This window comes from Dasypus novemcinctus, chromosome 9 (genome assembly GCF_030445035.2).
Source record: "Dasypus novemcinctus isolate mDasNov1 chromosome 9, mDasNov1.1.hap2, whole genome shotgun sequence".
NCBI classification, from domain to species: Eukaryota; Metazoa; Chordata; class Mammalia; order Cingulata; family Dasypodidae; genus Dasypus; species Dasypus novemcinctus.
Window position 1 is genome coordinate 70720963 of NC_080681.1, and position 26665 is coordinate 70747627.

Here is a 26665-nt window from a genome sequence, read left to right on the forward strand (position 1 = left end):
TTGTTTAATTTTTAAATATTGGGAGATTTTCCCATTATCTTTCTGTCAATGATTTCCAATTTGATCCCATTGTCTTCAGAGAAAGTACTTTGTATGATTACAGTTCTTTTAAATTAATTAAGGTTTATTTTATGGCTCAGGATATGATCTTTCTTGATGGAGGTCCCATGTGTGCTTGAAAAAAAAATGTGTATCCTCTGTTGGTGGGTGAAATATTCTATAAATGTCAATTAGATCATGCTGGTTAATGCTGTTATTCAGTTCTTCAGTATTCTTTGTTGCCTTTTTGTCTATTGGTTCTATCAATTACTGAGAAAGATGTGTTGAAGTCTCCAACCAGAATTATAGATTTATCTATTTCTCCATTCCATTCTATCAGGTTTTTCTTCATGTATTTGGCAGCTTTGTTGTTTGGTGCATATGCATAAATCTTATTATCCTTTTGGTTAATTGACTCTTTTGGTGATTTTCTTGGCTCTGAGCACTACTTTAGCTACTATTAATATAGAAACTTAAGTTTTCTTTTGATTAGTATTTACTTGGTATATTTTATCCATTCTTTTACTTTAAACCTATTTAAATCTTTATATTTGAAATGGATTTCTTATAGAAAACATTTAGTTCATTCATTTTTAAATTCATTCTGCCAATCTCTGTCTTTTAATTAGTATATTTAAGTCATTGATATTTAATGTAATTATTGAACTATTAGAATTTAATCTGCCATTTTTTAAATTTTATTATTTGTTTTCCCTTTTATTGCTACTTCCATTTATCCTTTCCTGTCTTCCTGTGAGTTAAATTTTTTAAGAGTTTCATCTTTATGTATCTGTGTTATCTTAGAGTATATTTCTTTGAATAGCTTCTTTTTTTTAGTGGTCACTCAAGAGTTACAATATGTATTCATAGCTTATTGCAGTCTATTAGAGTCAATATTTTACCATTTAAGGTTGAATATACATAACTTACTACAATATAGTTTCCTTCAGTTTCTCCATTATAATATAAATGTCTTTAATATTATCCCTAATATACTGAGAACCACATTAGACAATATTATAACTTTTGTTTTTAACTGTCAAAGATGACATTCAAAGGTTTGGAGGGAAATAGTCTGTTGTATATACAATTGATTTACATTTTATTTTGCTATTTCTACATTCTTGAGGCTCCGTGTGTCCCATTATCATTTCCTTCCTGTATGAATGACTTTCTTTGATATTTTTTTAAGACAAGTCTTCTGGCAAAAAGTTTCTTTAACTTTTCCTCATCTGCAAATGTCTTTATTTCATCTTTGTTTGAGAAATATATTTTCACTAGATATAGAATTCTGGATTGACAGATACTTTTTTTCAAAACTTAAAAGTGTTTTGCTTCTTTCTATGGGCCTTCATGGTTTCTGATGAGAAATCTTGTGTCATTTGATTTGTTGTACACCATAAAAAATGGTGACTGATTTCAAGATTTTTTTCCTGACTGCTTTCAAGATTTTTTGAAATCTTGAAATGATTTCAAATTTTCAAAAGATAATTTCTTTTGTTTTCAGAAATTTGATTGTGATGTATATTGGTTAGGATTTCTTTGTATTTATCCTGTTTGGGGTTCTCTGAGTTCATCTTCCTTTGGGTTTACCCAATTTCTTGAATCCACTGGCTGAAATTTTTGTCAAATTTGGGAAATTTTTATTCATTATTTCTTCCTGTACTTTCCACCCCACATTATTTTCTCTCATGGGGCTTTTAGACTTTGATGGCATTAGTGCAGTCTTCTGTATTGCACCACAGGTCAATCTCTTTTTTCTGTGTTCAGATTTGATGCTTTCTATTGATCTATCTGCAGGTTCACTGCTTCCCTTATGATTGCTCCTCTCCTATTGTGCTCATCCACTGAGTTTTTATTTCAATTACCTTTTTCAGTTCTAAAATTTCTACTTGGTTATCTATGTTCTTTATTTTTTTTAGGAGATTTTTCTAGTTTTCCCTCTTGTCTCAAGAGTGTTCATTATTGCTTGATGATACATGTTTATGATAGATGCTTTAAAATATTTATCCAGTAATTCCAACATCTGTGTCATCTCAGTGTTGGTTTCTGTTAATTTCCTCTTTCACAACTAGATTTTCCTGGTTTTAAGGAAGATGGATAATTTTCAACTGACTTCTGGTCATTTTGTATAAGACTCTCAATGCTATATAAATCTTATATTTTGCAGGTAATCCCTGAACACTTTCCTGGGCTGCGGTTCAAATGTGATTGTAGATATTACAATGCTATTCAAGTCTACCTCACTTTTTACCCAGATCAGAATCTTTCACACAGTCTCTTCAGTGCAGACTAGAGAGAAAGATGGTTGGTACAGAAGACAGGATACTGTCCACTGACTCCTCCAAGTATGAGAATTCCTTCTTATTGCAGGAGGGCTGGAAGTCAGAGTTCTGTCCATAGGCTTAAGGTGAAAAGGCACCTCTTTGTTACAGAAGAAGAGGGACAGAATTCGTAGGTCTGCCTCCCACTAACTCCTCCAGGGAGTCTTCCTACTGCAGGGCATATGTGGAAGTTAGAGTTCATCCAAAAGACTATTCAGGGGAGGGGCACCACCTTGTTATGACAGAACCCATAGTGTGGGGGTGTAACACAACATTTTTCTTGACTTTCACCTCAAGAACAGACATATAAAAATATCAAAAGTCTTCTGTCCTGTTGTACTACACTTTTCTTGATCCTTTGGCTAGATAGAGGACAGACTTTTCTTAGAGCCTTTTTTGTCTGTGTACATTTATGTTGTGATTATTAGTAAAAGTAAAATAGAAGCCTTCTTCTCAGTCTTGTCAAGAATGAGAAGTTAACGACCTATAGCACCCTGCTCCCAGCCATTACCTGCCCTTGTCCTACCTCATCACTGGGCTCTTTTAACTCAAGAACCCTCTATTTCAGCCTCACTGGGTAGTTGTTTGTCCTGGAACACCCACATTTTCCTGACTTTGCATTTGCATATGCTGTTCTCACATTCCGAAAGGTCTCTCCCTTCAACAATATATGTTCTTTTGCTGGCAACCTGAACTTCACTTAAGATCTAGCTCATATACCACCAACTCTTACAGGTTTTCTCTGACATCATGAGTGAACATTCATATCTTCTTGCTTCTCTCTATCTGCACTATAGTATATGTTGTCCTCTGCAATGCATTTGTTTATCTGCAGTCAGCCTCTCTCAGGGGTCTTTGATACTGTAGGAAACCATCATATCCTGCCTCCACATGAAACATGGCAAAACAAGAAGAAGCCTAGCAACACTCGTGAGATTCATAAAAACTTGTTGGGTTGACTTTAAATTTGATTTACAGACTGTAATCAGAAACATAGCATCTCCCTAAGATCCTTGTTGGGCCAGGATTCTTCGTAGTAGTTATTGAGCCCCAGGAGACCAGAGAATCCTTGAAACTTCATGTATAACTGTATTCATATGCACAGGATTTAACTGGAGGGTGGATGCATGACTACCACAAGATTTTGAAAGGATTCTATGACTCCAAAATGGTTAAGAACTACTGTTATTAAACTTCATTCCTCATTTCCTTTTCTTAATTTCTTCTTTTTCTTTTTTTTTTATTGGATGTAAATACTTTTTTAACTGTAAAAGCAACACACACTCATTGCATTATACAGTATAGCAATGAGAGATAGAGCCTGATCACTCCACGTTTCCATCCCTCCCATGCCCATCACTGCCTCCCACCAGCCCCTCCAACATACTCAACAATTCCTATCTGTTAGGATTTGGTATACATCTTTCCAGATGTCCATGTAATAAATATACAATTCTTTTATAATGCTTTATTACAGTTTATACATATCAAAGAGAAAAAATGTTGAACACCACAGTATAAAAATGATTAGAAAACATAAGCAGTTAATCCTATGTGCAGATTGTAAAAAATGTGTTAAAACTCAATAAAATATAGACATAGCATGCATTTTTTGCCTATCAGAATGATGCTGATGCACACATGTACACACGGACATGCACATTAATGCCCAGTGTTAGTGAGAGTTCAAGATTCCCACCCATTGCTGGTGAAAGTATGAATTGGTACACCCATTTCACTTTTTTTTTTTTCCTCTTCATGGCTTTGTTCTATTGGTTCTTAAATTAAAAACTTAGATTAAATGGAATATCCCTCAACTTTTTTTATCTTAGTAATCATGGTTCAGTCTATCTTACTAACCTACTTTGAATATAAACGCTTAACTCTTGCTTACCTGTAAATGTTATTTTGCTCCACTTTATTTTGTAAATGCTTACTCTTACACTTGGAAAATTTATGCTTTTATTAATTTCCTATTACCTAATGCATTTGTCCCCTTGTATAGCTTCTATTTCAATTATTTTCTCCTGCTTTTTCTAGTTTTGTTTCTAGTTTTAAGTCTATTTAAGCTTTCTGAACCATCTTACATTTAACCACTTTTGTTCCCCTAATATGTAATTTTCAAAATTTTTAATGACTTATTTAATGAGGCACAAAGTATGTTCTACCTGAGGATACTGTTCATATGCCCTGGGGTCATTTGAACCATTTAAAACAATTGGCATAGTGCTATAACTAAGAATCATTAGTCATCACTGCCATTATAAATATTATTGTGAAACCAGGACACTAGGAGCTAATTTGAATTACCCATGTTTGCACAGTTGATCATAACATGAAACTTTTTGCTCAGTTCTGTTGGGCTGAAATGACATGAGCAGAGAGTGGTGGAGATGGAACTTGGAGGAATTTCATTTCATGAAAAATTTATGGAGTGCTAGGTTGTTCCAAGTACAAGCTGAGATTCTGGATTGTATCACATTGTCAGCTGAGTCATTAGCTCAGCTGTTTATTGAACATTCTAAATTAGTCAAGAAAGCTAAGAAGTTCACCCAAGCACCCAGTAATTGGAAGAAAATGCTTACTTGATTTATATGGACTCTTTACTGTCATTTCCTAGAAGCAGTCATGTACTTTGGAGGTAGTCCGACTAGATCTTCGTGCTGCCCTTACTAGTAAGTCAGGACATACTGTGCTAGAGACAAACAAAAATGGATGGATAATCTGTGCTAAAAGAACAATGGAAGGGTTAAATTCAGGTTAGGTATTTAATGTAAGAGTACGGTGATATGATGATACTGAATCTACTGTCTTTTCTCTGACAGGGGTTATATAGGTCCTAAGTTCTAAAGGTGCCATAGTGGAGTAAGTACATGGGGATCAGGGAGGAGGAGCCACAGCTCCCTGGAGGAAATGGAACCTTTCGGTTTAAATGCATTGCCTGCAGCTAGGGAACACACAGTTAGATAAGAGGCAGAGGCAGTATCTACTAAGATAGAGCTGTCTCTTGGAATAGACAGTTTGGGAGAAATTTGATTCATGAACAAGCCATATTTACAATCACCTGCACACCTGTGCATAATCATGAATACATCTACATAAGTTTTTATCGACCTCCCACCCCCTCGCTTTCTCACTCTCACTAAATTCAAAGGTGCTCTAGCCACTCAGATTTATTTTTTGTTATGAAATCTTAACATGGTATCCAGTGAATGCGGCTGTCTTTGACCATAAGTGATTTTCTCCCACATATCCTTTTTGTTCTCATCCTCTTTGTCACCATGATTGTGAACCCATATCCCTCTTCACAGAGTCTATTGGTTCCTTAGAGACTACAGAGAAGCAGTGCCAGGAACCAGAAAACAAAGTGCAGTTCACATCACTGCTCTCAATCTTCCTCACAGAACCCTCTGAGAAAGAATAATTTATAGCTGGCTTGCTGAGGCTCAAAAAAGGTGAAACAATATTTCCAAGAGCCCAGAGCTAGTGAACTGTAGACTCAAGATTCACATATAACTCCAGAGCTAGACCACTTTTCTCTATACATGGACCCAGCCCTCTAGTGAGCTCTGTATTACCTAGCCTGTGTTGGGGAATGGGGCATTCTCTTCTGGGTAAAAAGATATTATGATTTACAAAGAAATTGTTTGCTACACCATACATTCACTAAATATAACTAAATCATTTTTGCTGGTAAGATATACAGAATTCTCTCCTTTGATTAAACTCTCAAATGCTGGTGATTAGAGACCTTGTTTATTTTATTTGTAGTTATAGCCTCAGTGGGTACTCAGTCATTCATGTTGGTTGAACATAAGAAAGAACATCCAAGTCCTATAGTAAATTGAACTTGAGTCTAGTTCAGAGGAGAAAAGGAGACAGAGCATAACACTCCCATCAAATAACAAGGTATACATATACAAACACAATATCCTCAATCCAAGCCCCTCCAACTACAACCACACACACACATACACACACTTTGTTCCTGATACACACACATACACATTCAATTGTGACTATTTATTTTTCAGCTTGTGAAGAAATATGGCAACCTCCTAAACCTGCAATTTGGTGACTTGCATTCAGTAACTATAACAGGATTACCCTTAATCAAAGAAGTCCTTGTCCACCAGGAGCAAAACTTTAGGAACCGCCCTGTGACTCCTATGCGAGAACGTATCTTTAAGAAATATGGTAAGTTTCCTACACTTGTGAGATTTATGCATTTGATATTCTTATGTTCTGTTAAAGGTGCCTCTAATATAATTTTTCAAAACCCCAGAGATCTGGCCTACTATAAAATCTCTTCCATTAAAGGGAGCTGGATACTGATTATCCACATGTCAAGGCCCTTAGACGATTCGTCATGGTTAGCACTAAGGTCAGGTATTTGGGAGAAGTCTTCTCTTCTGTAGGAACTCACTGTGGATGCTTTGATAATCAAGTAACCTCAGCTCTCAGTGGTAGCAGAGAAGAAGCAATATGTTCTCTCTTCCTGCTTTCCCATGACAAACCTCTTGCCTTAGGAAAATGGATATGGATCTGCTTCCTTCTGCCATTCATCTAATTCCTTCTCTTTTCTCTGTTTACTTATGATAGGTCATTAAGATCATGCCACAGAGGGTGTCTCATACCTTTCAGTCCATCACATCCCAATGTTAGAACAGACTGACATGAATATTTAAAATTATTATTATTAAAGAGACTTAATCATTTAAAAACTGAAAAGAAAAACTAACCTATTAGTCTATCAAATCACCATTTTTTTCAGGTGATTCAAAATTTCTCTTTGAAATATTCCATCCATTCCCTATATAATTTAATTGTTTGCTATGTGAAGCACCTGCTAGGCATAAGGGATATAACAGCGAGAATAGAGAAGTCCATGTCCTTATGTAACTTACATTCAATTCAGGGAGAAAGACAGTGACACTTAATTCTGTAACAATTTAATGCCAATAATACTATGGAGATAAGTGCAGGGTATACCTACTAGAAGTAGCTAATTTGTCCAGGAATTTAGGAAAAGCTTATGTAAGTAAATGATGATTAATTTAGTAAACTGAAGGAAAAGGAAGAGCAATCATGCAGAATAAGTAACATGAAAATCACTGAGATGTGATGAAGGACAGTGAACTTGAGAACAGGAATAAATGGAGATAATGGCACAAGATGAAGCAGCTGAGCGTGATCAGGAGTAGTTCATGCAAGGTCATGTTAAGGCTATTGGTTTTTATCCTAATTAAAATGGAACCTATTTAATGGTTTTAAACAGAGAATGGAATCATTTATTTAATGGTTAATTTTTAAGATTCATTTAGGCTGCAGGATAGAGAATAGAATGAAGGGAACAAGAATATAGATGTAGAACAATTCATTTAAGAGTCTAATGAAAATGGTAGCTTGGATTAGGAGGTGGCAAGAAATGAGCATAGGTTAGACAAGCATAGTAACTGTGAAGATACATGGATTCAAGATATTCAGATGGTAAATCAGTAAGACATGATGCCATCCATATGCTGCCTATAAGAGACTCACTTTAGACCCAGGTTTACAAACTGGCTAAAAGTGAAAGCTTGGAAAAAGATATTTCACGTACACAGAAATCAAAAATGAGTAGGGGTAGCTGTACTAATTTAGGATAAAACAGACTTTAAATGCAAAAATGTTGTAAGAGATACAGAAAACCATTATATGTCAATAAAAGGAACAGTTTACCAGGAAGAAATAACAGTCATAAATGTCTATGTATTTAACCAAGGTGCCCCAAAACACATGACGCAAACTCTGGCAAAACTGAAGGGAAAAATAGACATCTCTACAATAATACCTGGAAACTTCAAAATACCACTCACATCATTAGATAGAACAACTAGAGGGATGATCAACAAAGAAACAGAGAACTTGAACAAATATGATAAATGAGCTAGCCCTAACAGACATATACAGAATGTTGCATCCCAAATCAGCAGTTTCTACATTCTTCTCAAGTGTTCATGACTCTTTATCCAAGATAGACCACATGTTAGGTCACAAAGCAGGTCTTAATAAAAATAAAAGATTGAAATTATATAAAGCTCCTTCTCAGATCATAATGGAATGAAACTGGAAATCAATAATGGATGGGAAAGGGGAAATTTTGCAAATGTGTGGTGACTGAACAACACACTCCTAAACAATCAGTGGGTCAAAAAATGAAGTGTGGGTGAAATTAGTAAATATGTTGAGACGAATAAAAATGAGAACACAACATATCAAATCTTATTGCATTCAGCATAGATAGTGCTGAAAAGGAAATTTATACCGGGAAATATAGAATGGTACAGCCACTGTGAAGGACTGTTTGGCAGTTCATAAAGAAGTTGAATAAAGAGTTGCCACGTGACCCAGCAATACCACTCCTGGAAGAACTGAGAGCAGTGACATAAACAGACATCTGCACACTAATTTTCATAGTGGCATTATTCACAATTGCCAAAAGATGGAAATAACCCAGGTATCTATCAATCAAGGAATGGATAAACAAACTGTGGTATATTCACAAGATGGAATATTATGCAGCTGTAAGAATAAATGAGGTCATAAAGCATAATACAACATGGATGAAACTAGAGGACATTATGTTGAGTGAAGCAAGCCAGACACAAAAGGGCAAATATGATTATGATTGTGTTATTATACACTAAATATGCAGTTTAGTCTCATGGCTTTAATAACTTGAATATGGGTCATCAGAAAATAGAATTATGTTAGAGAATGGAAAGCTGAGAGTTACCTTGTGTAGAATTGGTAAAAAGGATGTGTTGTTTATCTTTGGAAATGAATAGAAAAGGTGAAAGCACAACTTAATATTTATAACTAGCAGTGTTTTTATATGAGTATAATAGTGGCTGAAAGGGAAAGTCTTAGGTCATGTATATTATTAGGTTGGTATAAAAGGAATGTGGTTTTTGGACCATGAAATTTAAATCACTAAAACTAGGTTCAAACACATATTTATTAGTCAAAATAGGAACCATTACATTCAGCACATTTTTGTCAATGAGAAATAGGTTTGTTTAGATACCTGTAGCATAAAATCTGTGCTCTGGAATTTGACAAACCCTTGGGAAGCATTTTCTGCATCCTGTGGATTGTGAAAGTGTTTTCCCTGCAAAAAGTTGTTGAGATGCTTGAAGAAGTGGTAGTCAGTTGGCAAGAGATCAGGTGAATATAGTAGATGAGGCAAAACTTCATAGCCCAATATTTTCAGCACCAGTGAAACCAATGGGACATTGTAGCTCACTGAAAAGATAGCAGATATCTTCCACCTGCCAGCTGTTACAAGGGAAAAGGGAAGGTGGGGGGTGGGGGTGGGGAGGTATTCTTCACTGAATTCAGTCAACAGAGCCCAATTTGGTTTTTTGGGTTTTTTTAAAATTCATTTAAAAAAAAATATTACATTAAAAAAATGTGAGGTCCCCATTCACCCCCACAACCCCCACCCCACCACTCCCCCCACAGCAACACTCTCCCCCATCATCATGACACATCCATTGCATTTGGTGAGTACATCTCTGGGCATCGCTGCACCTCATGGTCAATGATCCACAACATAGCCCATACTCTCCCACGTTCCATCCAGTGGGCCATGGGAGGATCTACAATGTCCGGTAATTGTCCCTGGAGCACTACCTAGGACAACACCAAGTCCCAAAAATGCCTCCACATCTCATCTCCTCCTCCCATTCCGAACACCCAGCAGCCACCATGGCCACTTTTTCCACACCAATGCCACATTTTCTCAATTACTAACCACAATAGTTCATGAATAGAATATCATTAAGTCCACTCTAATCCTTACTGTATTCCTCCTTCCTGTGGACCTTGGCTTGGTTGTTTCCATTCCACATCTATGTCGAGGGGGCTTAGAATCCACACAGATACTGGATGCAATCCTCCTGCTTTCAGTTGTAGGAACTCTACCATGGTATGGTGGTTGATATTCTTCAACTCCATGTTAGCTGAGTGGGGTGAGTCCAATAAACCAGAGTGTAGGAGCTGAAGTCTATTGAGGCTCAGTGCCTAGCCATCATATTGTCAGTCCAGAGATTCAGATCCCCTAGATATATCTTAAACCCCAGTACCAACTACAATTCCAGTAAAGTAGCAGGAAAGGCTTGTGAAAAGAGATCACATCTGAGTCCAGCTCCATCATGCAGAAACACCAACTCCAGAGAAGGGCCAACTGACATGGCAGTGAACTCCATCTGTCATGACCATAAAACCTGTGGGTCTCTTTAGCCCTCAAAAGGACCAATACCTGCAGTTGTATGTACTTTATCTGTCTCTGAGACTCTGCTCAGGTGTGCATAGGGGCAATCCTTCTGACAACCTCCAGACTCTTTTTTAGAGACTCATAGCCATATAAACTCATTTGTTCTTTCCATTTCCCCCTTACTTTAGGTCAAACAGCATTTTTAACTCCTGTTATTATATGGAGACAGGGATATTCTGCTGGTCTGCGTTGAACCTTTTATATAAGGTCATTTTCTAGTTACTTCATCAGCTGGTACTTGGTAATGACCCTCGGCACCAGGGAGGCTCATCCCCAGGTGTCATGTCCCACGCTGGGGGGAAGGCAGTGCATTTACATGCTGAGTTTGGCTTTGAGACTGGCCACATTTGAGTAACACAGAGGCTGTCAGGAGGGAACTCTTAGGCACAGTGCTGCTCTAGGCCTTGTTCTTATTTCAGGTGTATAGGCTCACAAGCATAGTCATTAGTATCAGGGACTCACTGTTGGACCCTCATTCCTTCCTGGTCCTTACCGTTGCACCCAGGGGACTGCCGCTGCTCCCCTAGGGACCACGACAGAGCCCCTCCCAGCTAGGAACCCAGCACCCCCCCAGCTGTTGTTTTTAATTGTTTCCACTATGAGTGTATCCAAATATTTCCATGTACCCCAGACACATGCCCTATATAACTCCCTGTCAACCATATGTCCCCTGTCAATAGCATCCCATACCAGTATTTCTCCACTGCCATTGTTGAACCCCTCTGTGATGCAAAACTTCCTGAAAAGTGAAGCCCAATATAATGCCAGGTTCCCTTAATAGTAAAATGGAATATAGGGATGAGTTAAAGTTTAGATATAGAATACATATTGATTTGGAAAAATTCTACATTCTATCTTTTTCTTTTCTTTTTTCCTAATTATTAAACTTCTCTTCACAAGAGCTATAGATCACAGTAATTCATATATACAATATACAGTACTCCCACATATCCAATATAAAACCTTTTCCCTTCCACAGCAATAATCTTTTAACATATTCATACCATATTTACTGAAACTGATGTACAGGTATTGAGACAATAGCTTTCAAACAAGGTAACATTTGTGTTTACATTGTGGTTTATAGTTTAGGATATACAATTTTCTAAATTTTTAGTTATCCAATGTTTTACATTAGGATTTACATTATTAGTCTGTCGGCCCCTATATGTTTTTGGTGTAATATTACATGTTTTATATCCATCCTTGTGTACTCTTGTGAAACACTTCTATTGCCCTCACAGTTACGTTGGTTCCATCTATTCAATATCTGTTTCCCCCTCCCCTTGGGGCCCACAGTGACAGTCAATCTTCATTTCTTGAGGAGCCATGTTCAGAGATACTTGCAACAGTGTTGAGGACTTGACTTGCTCAACTGCCCTAATGCCCTGGGAGCCACCATTTCTCTTGAGAGACACAGTTCCCTCTATTTGATGGCATTAGTCCTCCCCAGGATGTGGGCATACCTTCACTCTCATTATATGGGTCTCTACCCAATGATATAACCCACTCTGGCAAAATGAGCATTCACATATTCCCTAGGAGTCTGTCCTACATCAGATTATCCCCTTTAAGTATCTTAAACAGGAAACTTTCCTAATTATATTTTGAAAAGGTTTTCTCAACATTATACTCTCAACCAACACCTCACAATCTCCTATGTTTGTATGTTTCCCCACCCACCCCCCAATTTCTTGGGCAATATTACCCATCCGCCCATCCCTAGCCCCCTCAAGCCTGCAAAGCCCCACCAAAAGGTAACCCTGTGCCCCCATTTTATCCCTTCCTTGTACACACACTTACCTCCAGCTTATCATACATTTCACCCGTGAAGATGTCAGCATACATCCTTCCTCTACCCCCCGATTTCCTGTAAGCCTATCATCCAGTCTCTAGCTCTCTGAGGCAGCTTGGTTTACTTATTTCATATCATTGAGGTCATGTAGTATTTGTCCTTCAATGCCTGGGTTGCTTCACTCAACATAAGATTCTCAAGATTCATCCATATTATCACGTGTGTTTGTAGTGTATTTGTTCTTAAAGCCGAGTAGTAATCCACTGTATGTATATACCACGTTTTATTGATCCACTCATCTGTTGATGGGCATTTGAGTCGATTCCAACTTTTGGCGATAGTGAACAATGCTGCTATGAACATTGGTGTGCATATATTGGTTTGTGACCTTGTTTTCAGTTCTGCTGGGTATAGCAATGGTAATACCATTGCTGGATCATATGGCAAATCTATGGTTAATTTTTTGAGAAACCGCCAACCTGTCCTCCAGAATGGTTGGATCCTTCTGCATTCCCACCAGCAGTGGATGAGTGTTCCCATTTCTTCACATCCTCTCCAGCATTTGTATTCTTCTGTTTTTTTCATAGCTGCCAATCTTATGGGAGTAAGATGGTATCTCATTGTAGTTTTGATTTGCATTTTCCTGATAGCTAAAGATTTGGAGCATTTTTTCATGTGTGTTTTAGCCATTTGTATTTCTTCTTTGGAGAAGTGTCTGTTTAAATCTTTTTCCCATTTTTTAAATGGGTTATTTATATTTTTATTTTCAAGATATAGGAGTTCTTTATATATGCAAGTTATAAGTCTCTTGTCAGATATATGGTTGCCAAATATTTTCTCCCATTGTGTAGGCTCCCTTTTTACTTTCTTGACAAACTCCTTTGAGGTGCAGAACGCTTTAATTTTGAGGAAGTCCCATTTATCTATTTGTTCTTTTGCTGCTCGTGCTTTTGGCGTGATGTTCATGAAGCCATTTCCTATTACAAGGTCTTGTAGATGTTTCCCTACACTGCTTTCCAAAGTCTTTATGGTCTTGGCTCTTATATTTAGGTCTTTGTTCCATCTTGAGTTGATCTTTGTATAAGGTGTGAGATGATAATCCTCTTTCATTCTTCTATATATGGCTATCCAGTTCTCCAGGCACCATTTGTTGAATAGGCCATTCTCTCCCAGTTGAGAGGGTTTGGTGGCTTTATTGAATATTATATGACTATATATATGAGGTTCTATATCAGAACTTTCAATTCGATTCCATTGGTCTGTGTGTCTCTCCTTATGCCAATACCATGCTGTTTTCACTACTGTAGCTTTGTAGTATGTTTTTTTAAACTTTAATTTAATTTAATTTTTAAAAAAAAATATTACATTCAAAAAATATGAGGTCCCATTCAGCCCCACCGCCCCCACCCCCCACTCCTCCCACAGCAACACTGTCTCATCATCATGACACATCCATTGCACCTGATAAGTACATCTCTGAGCCTCACTGCACCCCATAGTCAATGGTCCACATCATAGCCCACACTCTCCCACATTCCATCCAGTGGGCCCTGGGGGGATCTACAATGTCCCGTAATTGTCCGTGAAGCACCACCCAGGACAACTCCACGTCCTGAAAACGCCTCCCCATCTCATCTCTTCCTCCCATTCCCCGCACCCAGCAGCCACCATGGCCACCCTTCCCACACCAATGCCACATTTTCTCTGTGGGCATTGGATTGGTTGTGTCCGTTGCACATCTATGTCAAGTGGGGGCTTAGATTCCACATGGATACTGGATACACTCCTCCTGCTTTCAGTTGTAGACACTCTAGGCTCCATGGTGTGGTGGTTGACCTTCTTCAACTCCATGTTAGCTGAGTGGGGTAAGTCCAATAAATCAGAGTGTAGGAGCTGAAGTCTGTTGAGGCTCTGGGCCTGGGTATCATATTGTCAGTCCAGAGATTCAAATCCCCTAAGTATATCTTAAGCCCCAGCACCAACTACAATTCCAGTAAAGTAGCATGCAAGTCTTGTGAAAAGAGATCCCCTCTGAGTCCAGTTCCATCACACCGAAACACCAGCTCCAAAGAAGGGCCATCTGACATGGCAGTGAACTCCATCTGCCATGACCATAGAACCCATGGGTCTCTTTATCCCTCAAAAGAACCAATACCTGGGGTTGTATCTACTTTATCTGTCTCTTAGACTCTGCTCAGTTGTGCATAAGGGCATTCCTTCTGACAACCTCCAGACTCTTTTAGAGACTCGTAGCCTTATAAACTCATTTCTCCTTTCCATTTCCCCCTTACATTAGGTCAAACAGCATTTTGAAGTCATGTTATTATATGTAGACAGGGATATTCTGCTGATCTGCATTGAACCTTTAATTCAAAGTCATTTTCTATTTCCATCTTCAGCTGGTATGTGGTAGTGATCCCTCGGTGCCAGGGAGGCTCATCCCCGGGTGTCATGTCCCACGGTGGGGGGAATGCACTGCATCTACATGCTGAGTTTGGCTTCGAGAGTGGCCACATTTGAGTAACATGAAGGCTGTCAGGAGGAAACTCCCAGGCACAGTGCTACTCTAGGCCTTGTTCTTATTGCAGGTGTATAGGCTCACAAGCATAGCCATTAGTATCAGGAGCCCACTGTTGGGCCCTCATTCCTTCCTGGTTCTTCCCGTTGCACCTGGGGGACTGCCGCTCTCCCCCAGGGACCACGACAGAGAACCCCTGGCCAGGAACCCAGTACCCCCTCAGCTGTTGTTTTTAATTGTTTCCACTATGAATACATTACCATGTACCCTGGACATATGCCCTGTATAACTCCCTGTCAACCATATATAGCCTGTCAATAACATCCCATATCAGTATTCCTCCACTGCCATTGTTGAACCACTCTGTGATCCAAAACTTCCTGTAAAGTGAATCCCAACATAATGTCAGTTTCCCTTACTAGTAAAATGGAATATAGCGATGAGTTTAAAGGTTAGATCTAGAGTACATATTGATTTGGAAAAATTCTACATCCTATCTTTTTCTTTTCTTTTTTTTCTAATTATTGAGCTTCTCTTCACAAAAGTCTTAGATCACAGTAATTCATATATACAATATACAGTGCTCCCACAGATCCACTATAAAACCTTTTCCCTTCCACAGCAATAATCTTTTAACTTATTCATATCATATTTCCTGAAACTGATGTACAGATTCCAAAACAATAGCTTTCAAACAAGGTGACATCTGTGCTTACAATGTGGTCCATACTTTAGGATGTAGAGTTTTCTAAATTTTTTAGTTATCCTATGTTTTGCATTATGGTTTACATTATTAGTCTGTCATCCCCTATATGTTTTTGGTGTAATATTACATGTTTTATATTCATCCTCGTGTACTCTCGCGAAACTCCTCTCTTGCCCCCACATTTACCTTAGTTCCATCCATTCCACATCCATTTTCCCCTCCCCTTGGGGCCCACAGCGCCAGCCAATCTCCATTTCCCGAGAAGCCATATCCAGAGTTACTTGCAGCAGTGTTCAGGGCCTGACTTTCTCAACTGCCCTAATGCCCTGGGAACCACCTTTTCTCACGAGAGATACAGTTCTCTCTATTTGATGGCATTAGTCCTCCCCAGGATGTGGGTCCACCCCAATTCTCACTTCTTGGGTCTCTACCCAATGGTACAACCCACCCTGGCAAAATGAGCCTTCAGCTATTCCCCCAGAGTCTGTCCCCCATCAGACCATCCCCCCTGAGCATGCTAAACAGGTAACCCTCATAATTATATTTTGATATGATTTTCTCAGCATTTTACTCTCAACGAACACCTGACACTCTCCTATGTTCGTATGTTGCCCCTCCCTCCCCCCAATTTTTGGACAATATTACCCCTCCGCCCATCCCCAGCCCCCCTCCAACCTGCAAAGACCCACCCGAAGGCAACCCCTTGCCCCCATTTTGTCCCTTCTTTGTGCTCATACTTACCGCCAGCTCATAGATTCCACCCCTGCAGACGTCGGCTCACATCCTTCCTCCACCCCCCGATTTCCTGTAAGCCTCTTTTCCAGTCTCTAGCTTTCTGAGGCGGGTTGCTTATTTCATATCTTTGAGGTCATGTAGTATTTGTCCTTCAATGCCTGGGTTGCTTCATTCAACATAAGGTTCTCAAGATTCATCCATGTTATCACGTGTGTTTGTAGTGTATTTGTTCTTACAGCCGAGTAGTATTCCATTGTGTGTATATACCACATTTTATTGATCCACTCGTCTGTTGATGGGCATTTGGATTGATTCCAACTTTTGGCGATAGTGAACAATGCTGCTATGAACATTGGTGTACATATATTGGTTTGTGTCCTTGTTTTCAGATCTGATGGGTATATACCCAGCAGTGGTATTGCTGGGTCATATGGCAAATCTATGGTTAATTTTTTGAGAAACCATCAAACTGTCCTTCAGAATGGTTGGATCCTTCTGCATTCCCACCAGCAGTGGATGAGTGTTCCCATTTCTTCACATCCTCTCCAACATTTGTATTCTTCTGTTTTTTCATAGCTGCCAATCTTATGGGAGTAAGATCATATCACATTGTAGTTTTGATTTGCATTTCCCTGATAGCTAGAGATTTGGAGCATTTTTTCATGTGCTTTTTAGCCATTTGTATTTCTTCTTTGGAAGTGTCTGTTTAAATCTTTTTCCCATTTTTTAAATGGGTTATCTTTTTATTTTCAATATATATGAGTTCCTTATGTATGCAAGTTATAAGTCTCTTATCAGATATATGGTTGCCAAATATTTTCTCCCATTGTGTGGATTCCCTTTTTACTTTCTTGACAAACTCCTTTGAGGTGCAGAAGGCTTTAATTTTGAGGAAGTCCCATTTATCTATTTGTTCTTTTGCTGCTCATGCTTTTGGTGTGATATTCATGAAGCCATTTCCTATTACAAGGTCCTGTAGATGTTTCCCTACACTGCTTTCCAAGATCTTTATGGTCTTGGCTCTTATATTTAAGTCTTTGATCCATCTTGAGTTGATCTTTGTATAAGGTGTGAGATGGTAATCCTCTTTCATTCTTCTACATATGGCTGTCCAGTTCTCCAGGCACCATTTGTTGAATAGGCCATTCTCTCCCAGTTGAGAGAGTTTGGTGGCTTTATCAAATATTATATGGCTATATATATGAGGTTCTATATCAGAACTTTCAATTCGATTCCATTGGTCTGTTTCTCTCTCCTTATGCCAATACCATGCAGTTTTCACTACTGTAGCTTTGTGGTATGTTTTGAAGTCAGGAAGTGTGATTCCTCCAATTTCGTTTTTCTTTTTCAATATGTCTTTGGCTATTCGGGGCCTCTTTCAGTTCCAAATAAATTTCATAGTTAGCTTTTCTAGTTCCTTAAAGAAGGCTGGGTTGATTTTTATTGGGATTGCATTGAATGTGTAGATCAGTTTTGGTAGGATAGACATCTTAATAATATTTGGTCTTCCTATCCATGAACAGGGAATGTTCTTCCATTTATTTAGGTCTTCTTTGATTTCCTTGAACAGTCTTGTGTATTCTCGGTGTATACGTTTTTTACATCTTTAGTTAAATTTATTCCTAAATATTTGATTTTTTTATTTACTATTGTGAATGGTATTTGTTTCTTGATTTCCTCCTGATCTTGCTCATTATTGGTGTACAGAAATGCTACTGATTTTTGCACATTGATCTTATAACCTGCGACTTTACTAAACTCATTTATGAGTTCTAGAAGCTTTGTTGTAGACCTCTCAGGGTTTTCTATGTATAGGATCATATCATCTCCAAATAATGAAATTTTGACTTCTTCCTTTCCAATTTGAATGCCTTTTATATCTGGTTCTTGCCTCAGTGCTCGAGCAAGTACTTCTAAGACAATGTTAAATAGAATGGGAGAGAACGGGCATCCTTGTCTTGTTCCTGACTTTAGAGGGAAGGATTTTAGGATTTCTCCATTGTGAATGATGTTGGCTGTGGGTTTTTCATATATACTCTTTATCATGTTCAAAAAAGTTCCTTGTATTCTGATATTTTGGAGTGTTTTTATCAAGAAAGTGTGCTGTATTTTGTCAAAAGCTTTTCTGCATCTATAGATATAATCATGTGATTTTTTTTCCTTCAATCTGTTTATATGGTGTATTACATTGATAGATTTTTTTATGCTGAACCATCCTTGCATACCTGGAATGAATCCCACTTGGTCGTGGTGTATAATTCATTTAATGTGTTGTTGAATACGATTAGGAAGTATTTTGTTAAGTATTTTTGCTTCTAGTTTCATTAGAGAAATTAGTCTGTAATTTTCCTTTCTTGTGGTGTCTTTGTTTGGCTTTGGTACTAGGGTAATGTTGGCATCATAGAAGGAGTTAGGCAATGTTCATTCTGTTTTGATTTTTTGGAAGAGTTTCAGCAGGATTGGTGTTAGTTCTTTCCGGAATGTTTTGTAGAATTCACCTGTGAAGCCATCTGGTCCTGGGCTCTTCTTAGTTGGGAGGTTTTTAATGACTGATTCTACCTTTTTACTTGTGATTGGTTTGTTAAGATCATCAATTTCTTCTTTCTTCAATATAGGCTGCTTATGTGTTTCTAGGAATTTGTCCATTTCCTCTGAATTGTCATTTTTGTTGGAATATAGTTTTTCAAAGTATCCTCTTATGATAGTCTTTATTTCTGTGGGGTCAGTGGTGATATCTCCTTTCTCATTTCTTATTTTGTGTATTTGCATCTTCTCTCTTTTTTCCTTTGTTAGTCTTGCTAAGGGTTTGTCAATTTTATTAATCATCTCAAAAAAACAGCTCTTGGTCTTGTTTATCTTTTCAAGTGCTTTCTTATTTTCTATTTCATTTAGTTCTGCTCTTATCTTTGTTATTTCTTTCTTTCTTGTTCCTGTGGGATTATTTTGTTGTTTTTTTACTAATTCCTCCAAATGTGCAGTTAGTTCCTCAATTTTTGCTCTTCTTTTTTGATGTATGAATTTATGGCTATAAATTTCCCTCTCAGTACTCCTTTTGCTGCATCCTGTAAGTTTTGGTATGTTGTGCTATCATTATCATTTGTTTCAAGGTAGTTATTGATTTCTTTTGGTATTTCCTCTTTGACCCACTGTTTTTCTAAGAGTGTGCTGTTTAATTTCCGTATCTTGGTGTGAAATCTGGGCCTCTGGCCCTTGCAGATTTCCAGCTTCACTCCACTGTGGTCGGAGATATTATTTTGTATGATTTTGATTTTTCTGAACTCATTAAGCCTTTCTTTGTGGCCTAGCATATGGTCTATCTTGGAGAATGATCCATGTGCACTTGAGGAAAATGTATATCCTGCTGTATTTGGGTGTAATGATCTGTATATGTCTATTAGATCCAGCTCCTCTAATACACTGTTCAGATATTTTGTTTCTTTAATGATTCTCTTTTGAGATGTTCTGTCCAGAGTTGACATTGGTGTATTAAAATCTCCCACTATAATTGTAGATGAGTCTATTCTTTCACTTAGTTTTTCCAGTGTTTGCCTCACGTACTTAGAGGCGCCCTTGTTAGGAGCATAAATATTTATGATTGTTTGTTCTTCTTGAGAGATTGTCCCTTTCACTAATATGTAGTATCCTTCTTTGTCTCTCACAATTGTTTCGCATTTAAAGTCTATTTAGTCTGATATTAATATAGTTACTCCTGCCTTTTTTTGGTTATTGTTTGCTTGTAAGATTGTTTTCCAACCATTCACTTTCAGCCTCCATGAATCTCTGGGTCTAAGATGTGTCTCCTGTAGACAGCATAGATGGGTCATATTTCCTTATCTAATGTCCCAGTCTCAATCTTTTGATAGGTGAGTTTAATCCGTTGACATTCAGTGTTATTACTTTCAAGGAATTATTTATGTTAGCCATATTTTGATTGGACTTGTGTTTGTTGTATTTTGTTTGTTTTTTCTTCTTTTTCTTTTTTATTGCTCTTACACTCTCCTCCAACTCTGCCTGTCCCGTTTTTTCCTTTCTTCATGCAGAACTCCCTTTAATATTTCTTGTAGGGGAGGTTTCTTGTTGGCATACTGTTGGGGACACTTAAGACAGCACTTGCCTTCAGCAATATCAAAGAGCACATAATGTCTGCCAGAGCTGATACAGTAACGGTCTACAGTATACTCAGCCTCCTTCACGGAAGAAGGTTCACGCCCTTTCTCGCAGTTACCGCCCAGCCAACGCCTCAGGCAGTCAGTGCAACCACCAATCAGTAATTGCCTCCTAACCTTACTTCTGCCATTTCCCTCAGTAACAGCCAGAACTAATCACCTTACCTCTGCCACTTCCCCCAGCAACAGCAGCTGCCAATCCCAGATCGCCACCTATCCTTACCCGCCACCCCCCCTCCTCCCTAGAGTATATATGCTCAGCCCCTTCAATAAAATTTTGCGGCAGCTTCATCTGAACTCTGTCTGGCTGTCGTCCTTCGTGTCTCTTGTCCCATAACATTCCTCCCTGACCGGTACTCAAGCCCCCGTCAGTGTCCCACGGGCCGGGACGACCTTCACAGCTGGTGCCCAACGTGGGGCTCGACGGCCACACCAGGACAGGAACGCCACTTCACCAGTGAGGGAGAGCGCTCTCCAGACTGCTCGGCCGAGGAAAAGGCCAATCTTCAGCAGTGGAAAGGAAGACTACAGTTTGCAGTTCTGTAGCAGCGGAAAGAAAGGCAGTTCCGTAGCAGCGGAAAGAAAGGCAGTTCTGTAGCAGTGGAAAGAAAGACTAGCGGAAACTCCACAGAAGACTTCAAAACAGGTAAGCCCCGCCTTCATTATGGGACAAGGATCCTCCACTCACCTGTTGTTTATTAGTCAAGTAAAGGAAGCCCTCAAGACACGAGGAGTTAAAGTCAAGAAAAATGATCTTATTCGTTTCTTTGATTTCATACTCAGAACCTGCCCTTGGTTTCCCCAGGAGGATACTATCGATCAAAGGTGCTGGGAGAGGGTAGGAGACTGTTTAAATGACTATTATAGAACATTTGGTCCAGAAAAGATTCTGGTAACAGTCTTTAACTATTGGCAGTTGATTTATGATATGTTGAAAGTCACCCCTCTTGCCCCAGATATTAAAAACATTATCAAAGAAAGAGAAAATACCTTAAAACTACATTCCTGCCCCGCTTCAGTCTGCAGTGCCCCAGATAGAAACATTATCAAAGAAGGAGAAAATATCTTAAAACTACATTCCCGTCCCGCCTCAGTCTGTAGCTCCATTACCATCGACATGCCCGAAGAGCCACCACTTAGCCCTACCGCCCCCCCCACTCACTCCTTGAGCGCCCCAGAAACTTCCCATAATGCCTTAGAAGGCACACATTCTAAAAACGGCGGTATCTCCTATAAAAAGGGTGAGCCGCGTCACCTCCCAGCCTTCCACCCCCCCCCTTATGCGGTCACCCTGCAGCCAACTTTACACCCGCCCTGGAATTTACACCCGCCCCTCCTCTACTCGGCGGCAATTAAATTGCCGCCACCCCTGCATGAAGCCATTGCCGCCTTTAAAGATTCCCTCACCCGGCAACTTGAGCAAGCCACTGAACTGCTCGCCGGTGTTCAGTTAGCCACCCAAAGCGTTTTATCTCTTACATTTCCCAAAACTGCAACACTCGCCTTCCCGGTCACCAGAAGCCAGGCCCGACAACCGCCTGCCTCCTCTAGTGAAGCCCGCCAACGCTCTGGTGCCCAGGATGGCGACCAAGAACAACCTGATTCAAACGCACAAAATGGCAACGCGCTAGCAGACCCTGAATCCCAAAATGGTGACCATGACGAAAATGGTAGTGAAGCCAACTCCCATTCTGATTCTGGTTCAGAGGATGAAAATGCCCCAAATGCCCCCGAGAGTGCCCCCCCCTCTAAACCCACTGCTAAATACAAGCCCCTTAGTCTAAAATATCTAGAAAAACTAAAAAAAGCGGTGCATTCCTATGGCGCTACCGCCCCTTTCACGCTTGCTCTCCTCGAAAGCTTGAGTGATCAAGAGCTCGTGCCCAATGACTGGTTCCAACTAGCCAGAGCAGCCTTAACTGGTGGCGATTTTCTGTTATGGAAATCTGAATATGAAGAGAATAGTAAAAATTTCACCACCCGTAATATCCGTAATGACTCTAAAGATTGGGCACTAAAAAGGTTTTTAGGTCAAAAACCCTACCAAACTAATCACAAGCAGGCTCAATTTAGTTCTGGCCTCCTTGCCCAAGTACAAGCGGCCGCGCTTAAAGCCTGGAAAAAACTTCCTCAAAAAGGCGCTACTACTTCCTCACTTGCCAAAGTGCAGCAGGGTGCCGAGGAGCCATACACTGAGTTCCTTAGCCGCTTACAAAGCACTGCAGAGTGCCTGTTTGGAGATAGTGAAAGCAAAAGTGACTTTGTTAAACATCTGGCTTTCGAAAATGCTAACGCTGCGTGTCAGGCTGCCATTCGTCCTTTCTGCAATACTGACCTCAGCAATTACATAAAACTTTGTGCCAATATTGGGCCTACCCAAACCCTTGGGCTAGCCATCGGCGCAGCCTTTCAAGATCTAAAAAAGAGTCTAGATAGTCCCCCTGTGTGCTTTACCTGTAAGCAACCTGGTCATTTTGCTAAACACTGCCCCAATAAAACCGCCTCCCGCCCCCTCGCCACTCCTTTAAGCAATAACAATGTCAAGCGCCCGTCCTCTATTTGCCCACGATGTAGAAAGGGCTTCCACTGGGCGTCTGAGTGTCGATCCCAAACAGACATTAATAATCAACCCCTCAAACCTCGGTGGCAGGGAAACTACCAGCGGGGCCAGCCCCAGGCCCCAGCCAAAACAAACCAAGGGGCAACGCGGTTTGTTCAGCCATCCCCACCCACAATACCTGCACTCCCAACTATCCACCATGCTGCAGCAGTATCTCCGACTTATGGAGAGCAACAGCAGGGAGCACAGGAATGGACCTCTGTGCCGCCTCCGAGGCAATACTAACTCCAGATTCCAGTCCCCTCCTCATATCAACAGGAGTTTATGGTCCATTACCCCCAAATACTTTTGGCCTCATTCTAGGGAGGGCCAGCGCCTCCCTACAAGGAATTCAGGTCTTCCCAGGCATGCTAAACAGTGATTTCAGAGGTGAAGTAAAAATAATTGCAGCCACTTCAAAAAACATAATCCCTGTTCCCGCCGGCACCCGGATAGCGCAGCTTATCATTCTCCCTATTCAACATGTTAACTCAAATTTCAAAAAGCTTCAGCGCTCACTGAATACCCTGACTCCTCTGATATTTACTGGGCACAGGCTATAACCCATAACCGGCCCACCCTAAAATTAAAGTTGAATGGTAAATCTTTTGAAGGCATACTGGACACAGGAGCTGATGCCACAATCGTTTCTTCAAATCACTGGCCCAAATTCTGGCCCCTCACTGCCGCTGTCACTCATTTGCAGGGAATAGGCGAGGCCACCAACCCCCTTCAAAGTTCGCAAACCCTAACCTGGGAAGATAATGAAGGGAATAAGGGCACAGTTGTTCCATATGTCCTTCCCAATCTCCCTGTTAATCTGTGGGGTAGAGATATCCTTACCCAAATGAAAGTCTTTATGTGCAGTCCCAGTAATACCATTGCTGCTCAAATGCTTAAAATGGATTTCCTCCCTGGCAAAGGCTTGGGCAAAAATAACCAAGGGATTAAACAACCCATTTCTTTAAAACCTAATACAAACAAAACAGGACTTGGGTTCTCACAGCATTTAACATAATGGCCGTTGACATCCCTGTACCCCATGCTGAAAAAATCTCCTGGAAAATTACACAGCCAGTATGGGTTGATCAATGGCCTCTAACCCTAGAAAAAACCCTAGCAGCCATAGAGTTAGTACAGGAACAGCTTGCTGCTGGACATATGGAGCCTACCCAGTCCCCTTGGAATACCCCCATTTTTGTAATAAAAAAGAAATCAGGCAAGTGGAGATTATTACAAGACTTGTGGGCCGTAAATAAAGCTATGGTCCCCATGGGAGCCTTACAACCTGGTCTCCCTTTGCCAGTGGCTATCCCTTCAAACTTTCACAAAATAGTTATAGATTTAAAAGATTGTTTTTTCTCCATACCCCTCCACCCTGAGGACAGGCAACATTTTGCCTTTAGTGTTCCTCAAATCAATTTTCAAGGCCCAATGCCCCGATTTCAATGGAAAGTCTTACCACAGGGCATGGCCAACAGCCCCACCTTGTGTCAAAAATTCGTTGCTGCAGCCATTAACCCAATTAGGCAATCTTGGCCGCAAATCTACATTCTTCATTACATGGACGACATCTTGTTAGCAAGCCCAGACTTGTCCAAGTTACATTCCTGCTATCAAAGCCTTCTTAAACACCTAACCGCAAAAGGTCTCCTGATAGCCCCTGACAAAGTACAAACCTCAAATCCTTTCTCTTATCTTGGATTTGAACTTTGGGACCAGCGAGTTTTAACGCCCCGCATTAAACTGCGAACCTCCCATTTACTAACATTACACGATTTTCAAAAACTTTTAGGAGATATTCAATGGCTCCGCCCCTACCTCAAGTTGCCCACTGAAACACTAACCCCGCTCAATAACATTTTGAGGGGAGACACTAGCCCCTCCTCTTGCAGAACCCTAACCCCAGAAGCAATGCAAGCGCTTGATGCTGTCAATCAGGCTATACAAAATCAAACTTGCTATCAAATAGACTACTGCCGCCCTTTAACATTTGTAGTCCTGGCCACCACCCACACACCTACGGGCATTTTCTGGCAGTCCTATCAGAATCAGCAAAACGGGCAAGGCCACCCATTACTCTGGATTCACCTCCCAGCTGCTCCTCCAAGAGTATTGTCGCCATACATTTTTCTTATAGCTACCCTTATAACTAAAGGCAGGCAAACCAGCCGCCGGCTTTTTGGTAAAGACCCAGATTCCCTCATCGTTCCATATACTCAAGATCAAATTAATTGGCTTTTCCAAACTAATGATGATTGGGCTATCGCATGCTCCTCCTTTGCAGGTGACATCGACAATCATTATCCAGCTAATCCGTTAATCCAGTTTGCCAAAATCCACCCATTTATCTTCCCAAGAGTCACTAAGACAAGGCCCATTAACTCAGCCCCTTTAGTTTTTACTGACGGCTCAGCAAATGGGACTGCCGCCTACGTCATCCAAAACCAAGTGTTTTCCATACCCTCCCCCTATACTTCAGCTCAGCTCGTTGAACTCTATGCAGTCCTACAAGTCTTTTCCCGCCTCCAGGATCAACCCTTTAACTTGTACACTGATAGCGCGTATATAGCCCATTCAGTTCCCCTATTAGAAACAACCCCCTTTATTAAACCATCCACTAACGCAGTTCCCCTATTCTCAAAACTCCAAAGAACAATCCTTAAACGACAGCGCCATTTCTTTATAGGACACCTCCGTGCCCACCAAAACTTACCAGGCCCCCTAGCAGAAGGTAACGCGCTAGCAGATGTAGCCACTCAACTAGCAGGCTTCGCACTCTCTCCACCCCCCCTAACTTTAGCCTCCCAAGCCCATGCTCAACATCACTTAAATGCAAGTACTCTCCACCAAAAATTCAGCATTACCAGAGAGCAAGCAAGGGAGATTGTCAAAGCTTGTGAGAATTGTGTAACTCAATTACCAGCTCCCCATGTAGGAGTTAATCCCAGGGGCATTATTCCAAATGAAATCTGGCAGATGGACGTTACCCACGTTACTAGCTTTGGGCAACAAAAATACGTTCATGTCTGCATCGACACTTATAGTGGCTTCATCACAGCTAGCTTACAGTCGGGAGAAGCCTCTAAACATGTTATATCCCATTTATTGCAGTGCTTCACCATCTTAGGTCAGCCTAAAACCATTAAAACAGATAATGGACCTGGGTATACTGGAAAAAATTTTCAAACATCTGTCAACAATTACAAATTAACCACATCACAGGAATACCTTATAACCCCCAAGACCAGGGAATAATAGAGCGATAGCATCACATGTTAAAAAACACCCTAAGCTGTTTAACTGAAAGCACTCTTGGTCTCTCCAAACAACCACCGCGAGACCTTCTACACCACGCCCTTTTCGTTCTTAACTTCTTAACCCTGGATATTAATGGGCAATCTGCAGCCGATAGGCATTGGCATCCTACCACACAGATGCAGCAAGCCACCATTATGTGGCA

The 26665-nt window shown here is 40.1% G+C and overlaps 1 protein-coding gene across 1 annotated transcript in view; it reads left to right on the forward strand.

The window, feature by feature from the left end:
* Positions 1 to 26665, forward strand: part of LOC101439781 (cytochrome P450 2J2-like) — a 69431-nt gene that overhangs the window by 1325 nt on the left and 41441 nt on the right. The window contains exon 2 of the mRNA XM_004484534.4: positions 6398 to 6560. Coding sequence (XP_004484591.1) covers positions 6398 to 6560 — 163 coding nt within the window. The remainder of the gene's footprint in view (positions 1 to 6397; positions 6561 to 26665) is intronic.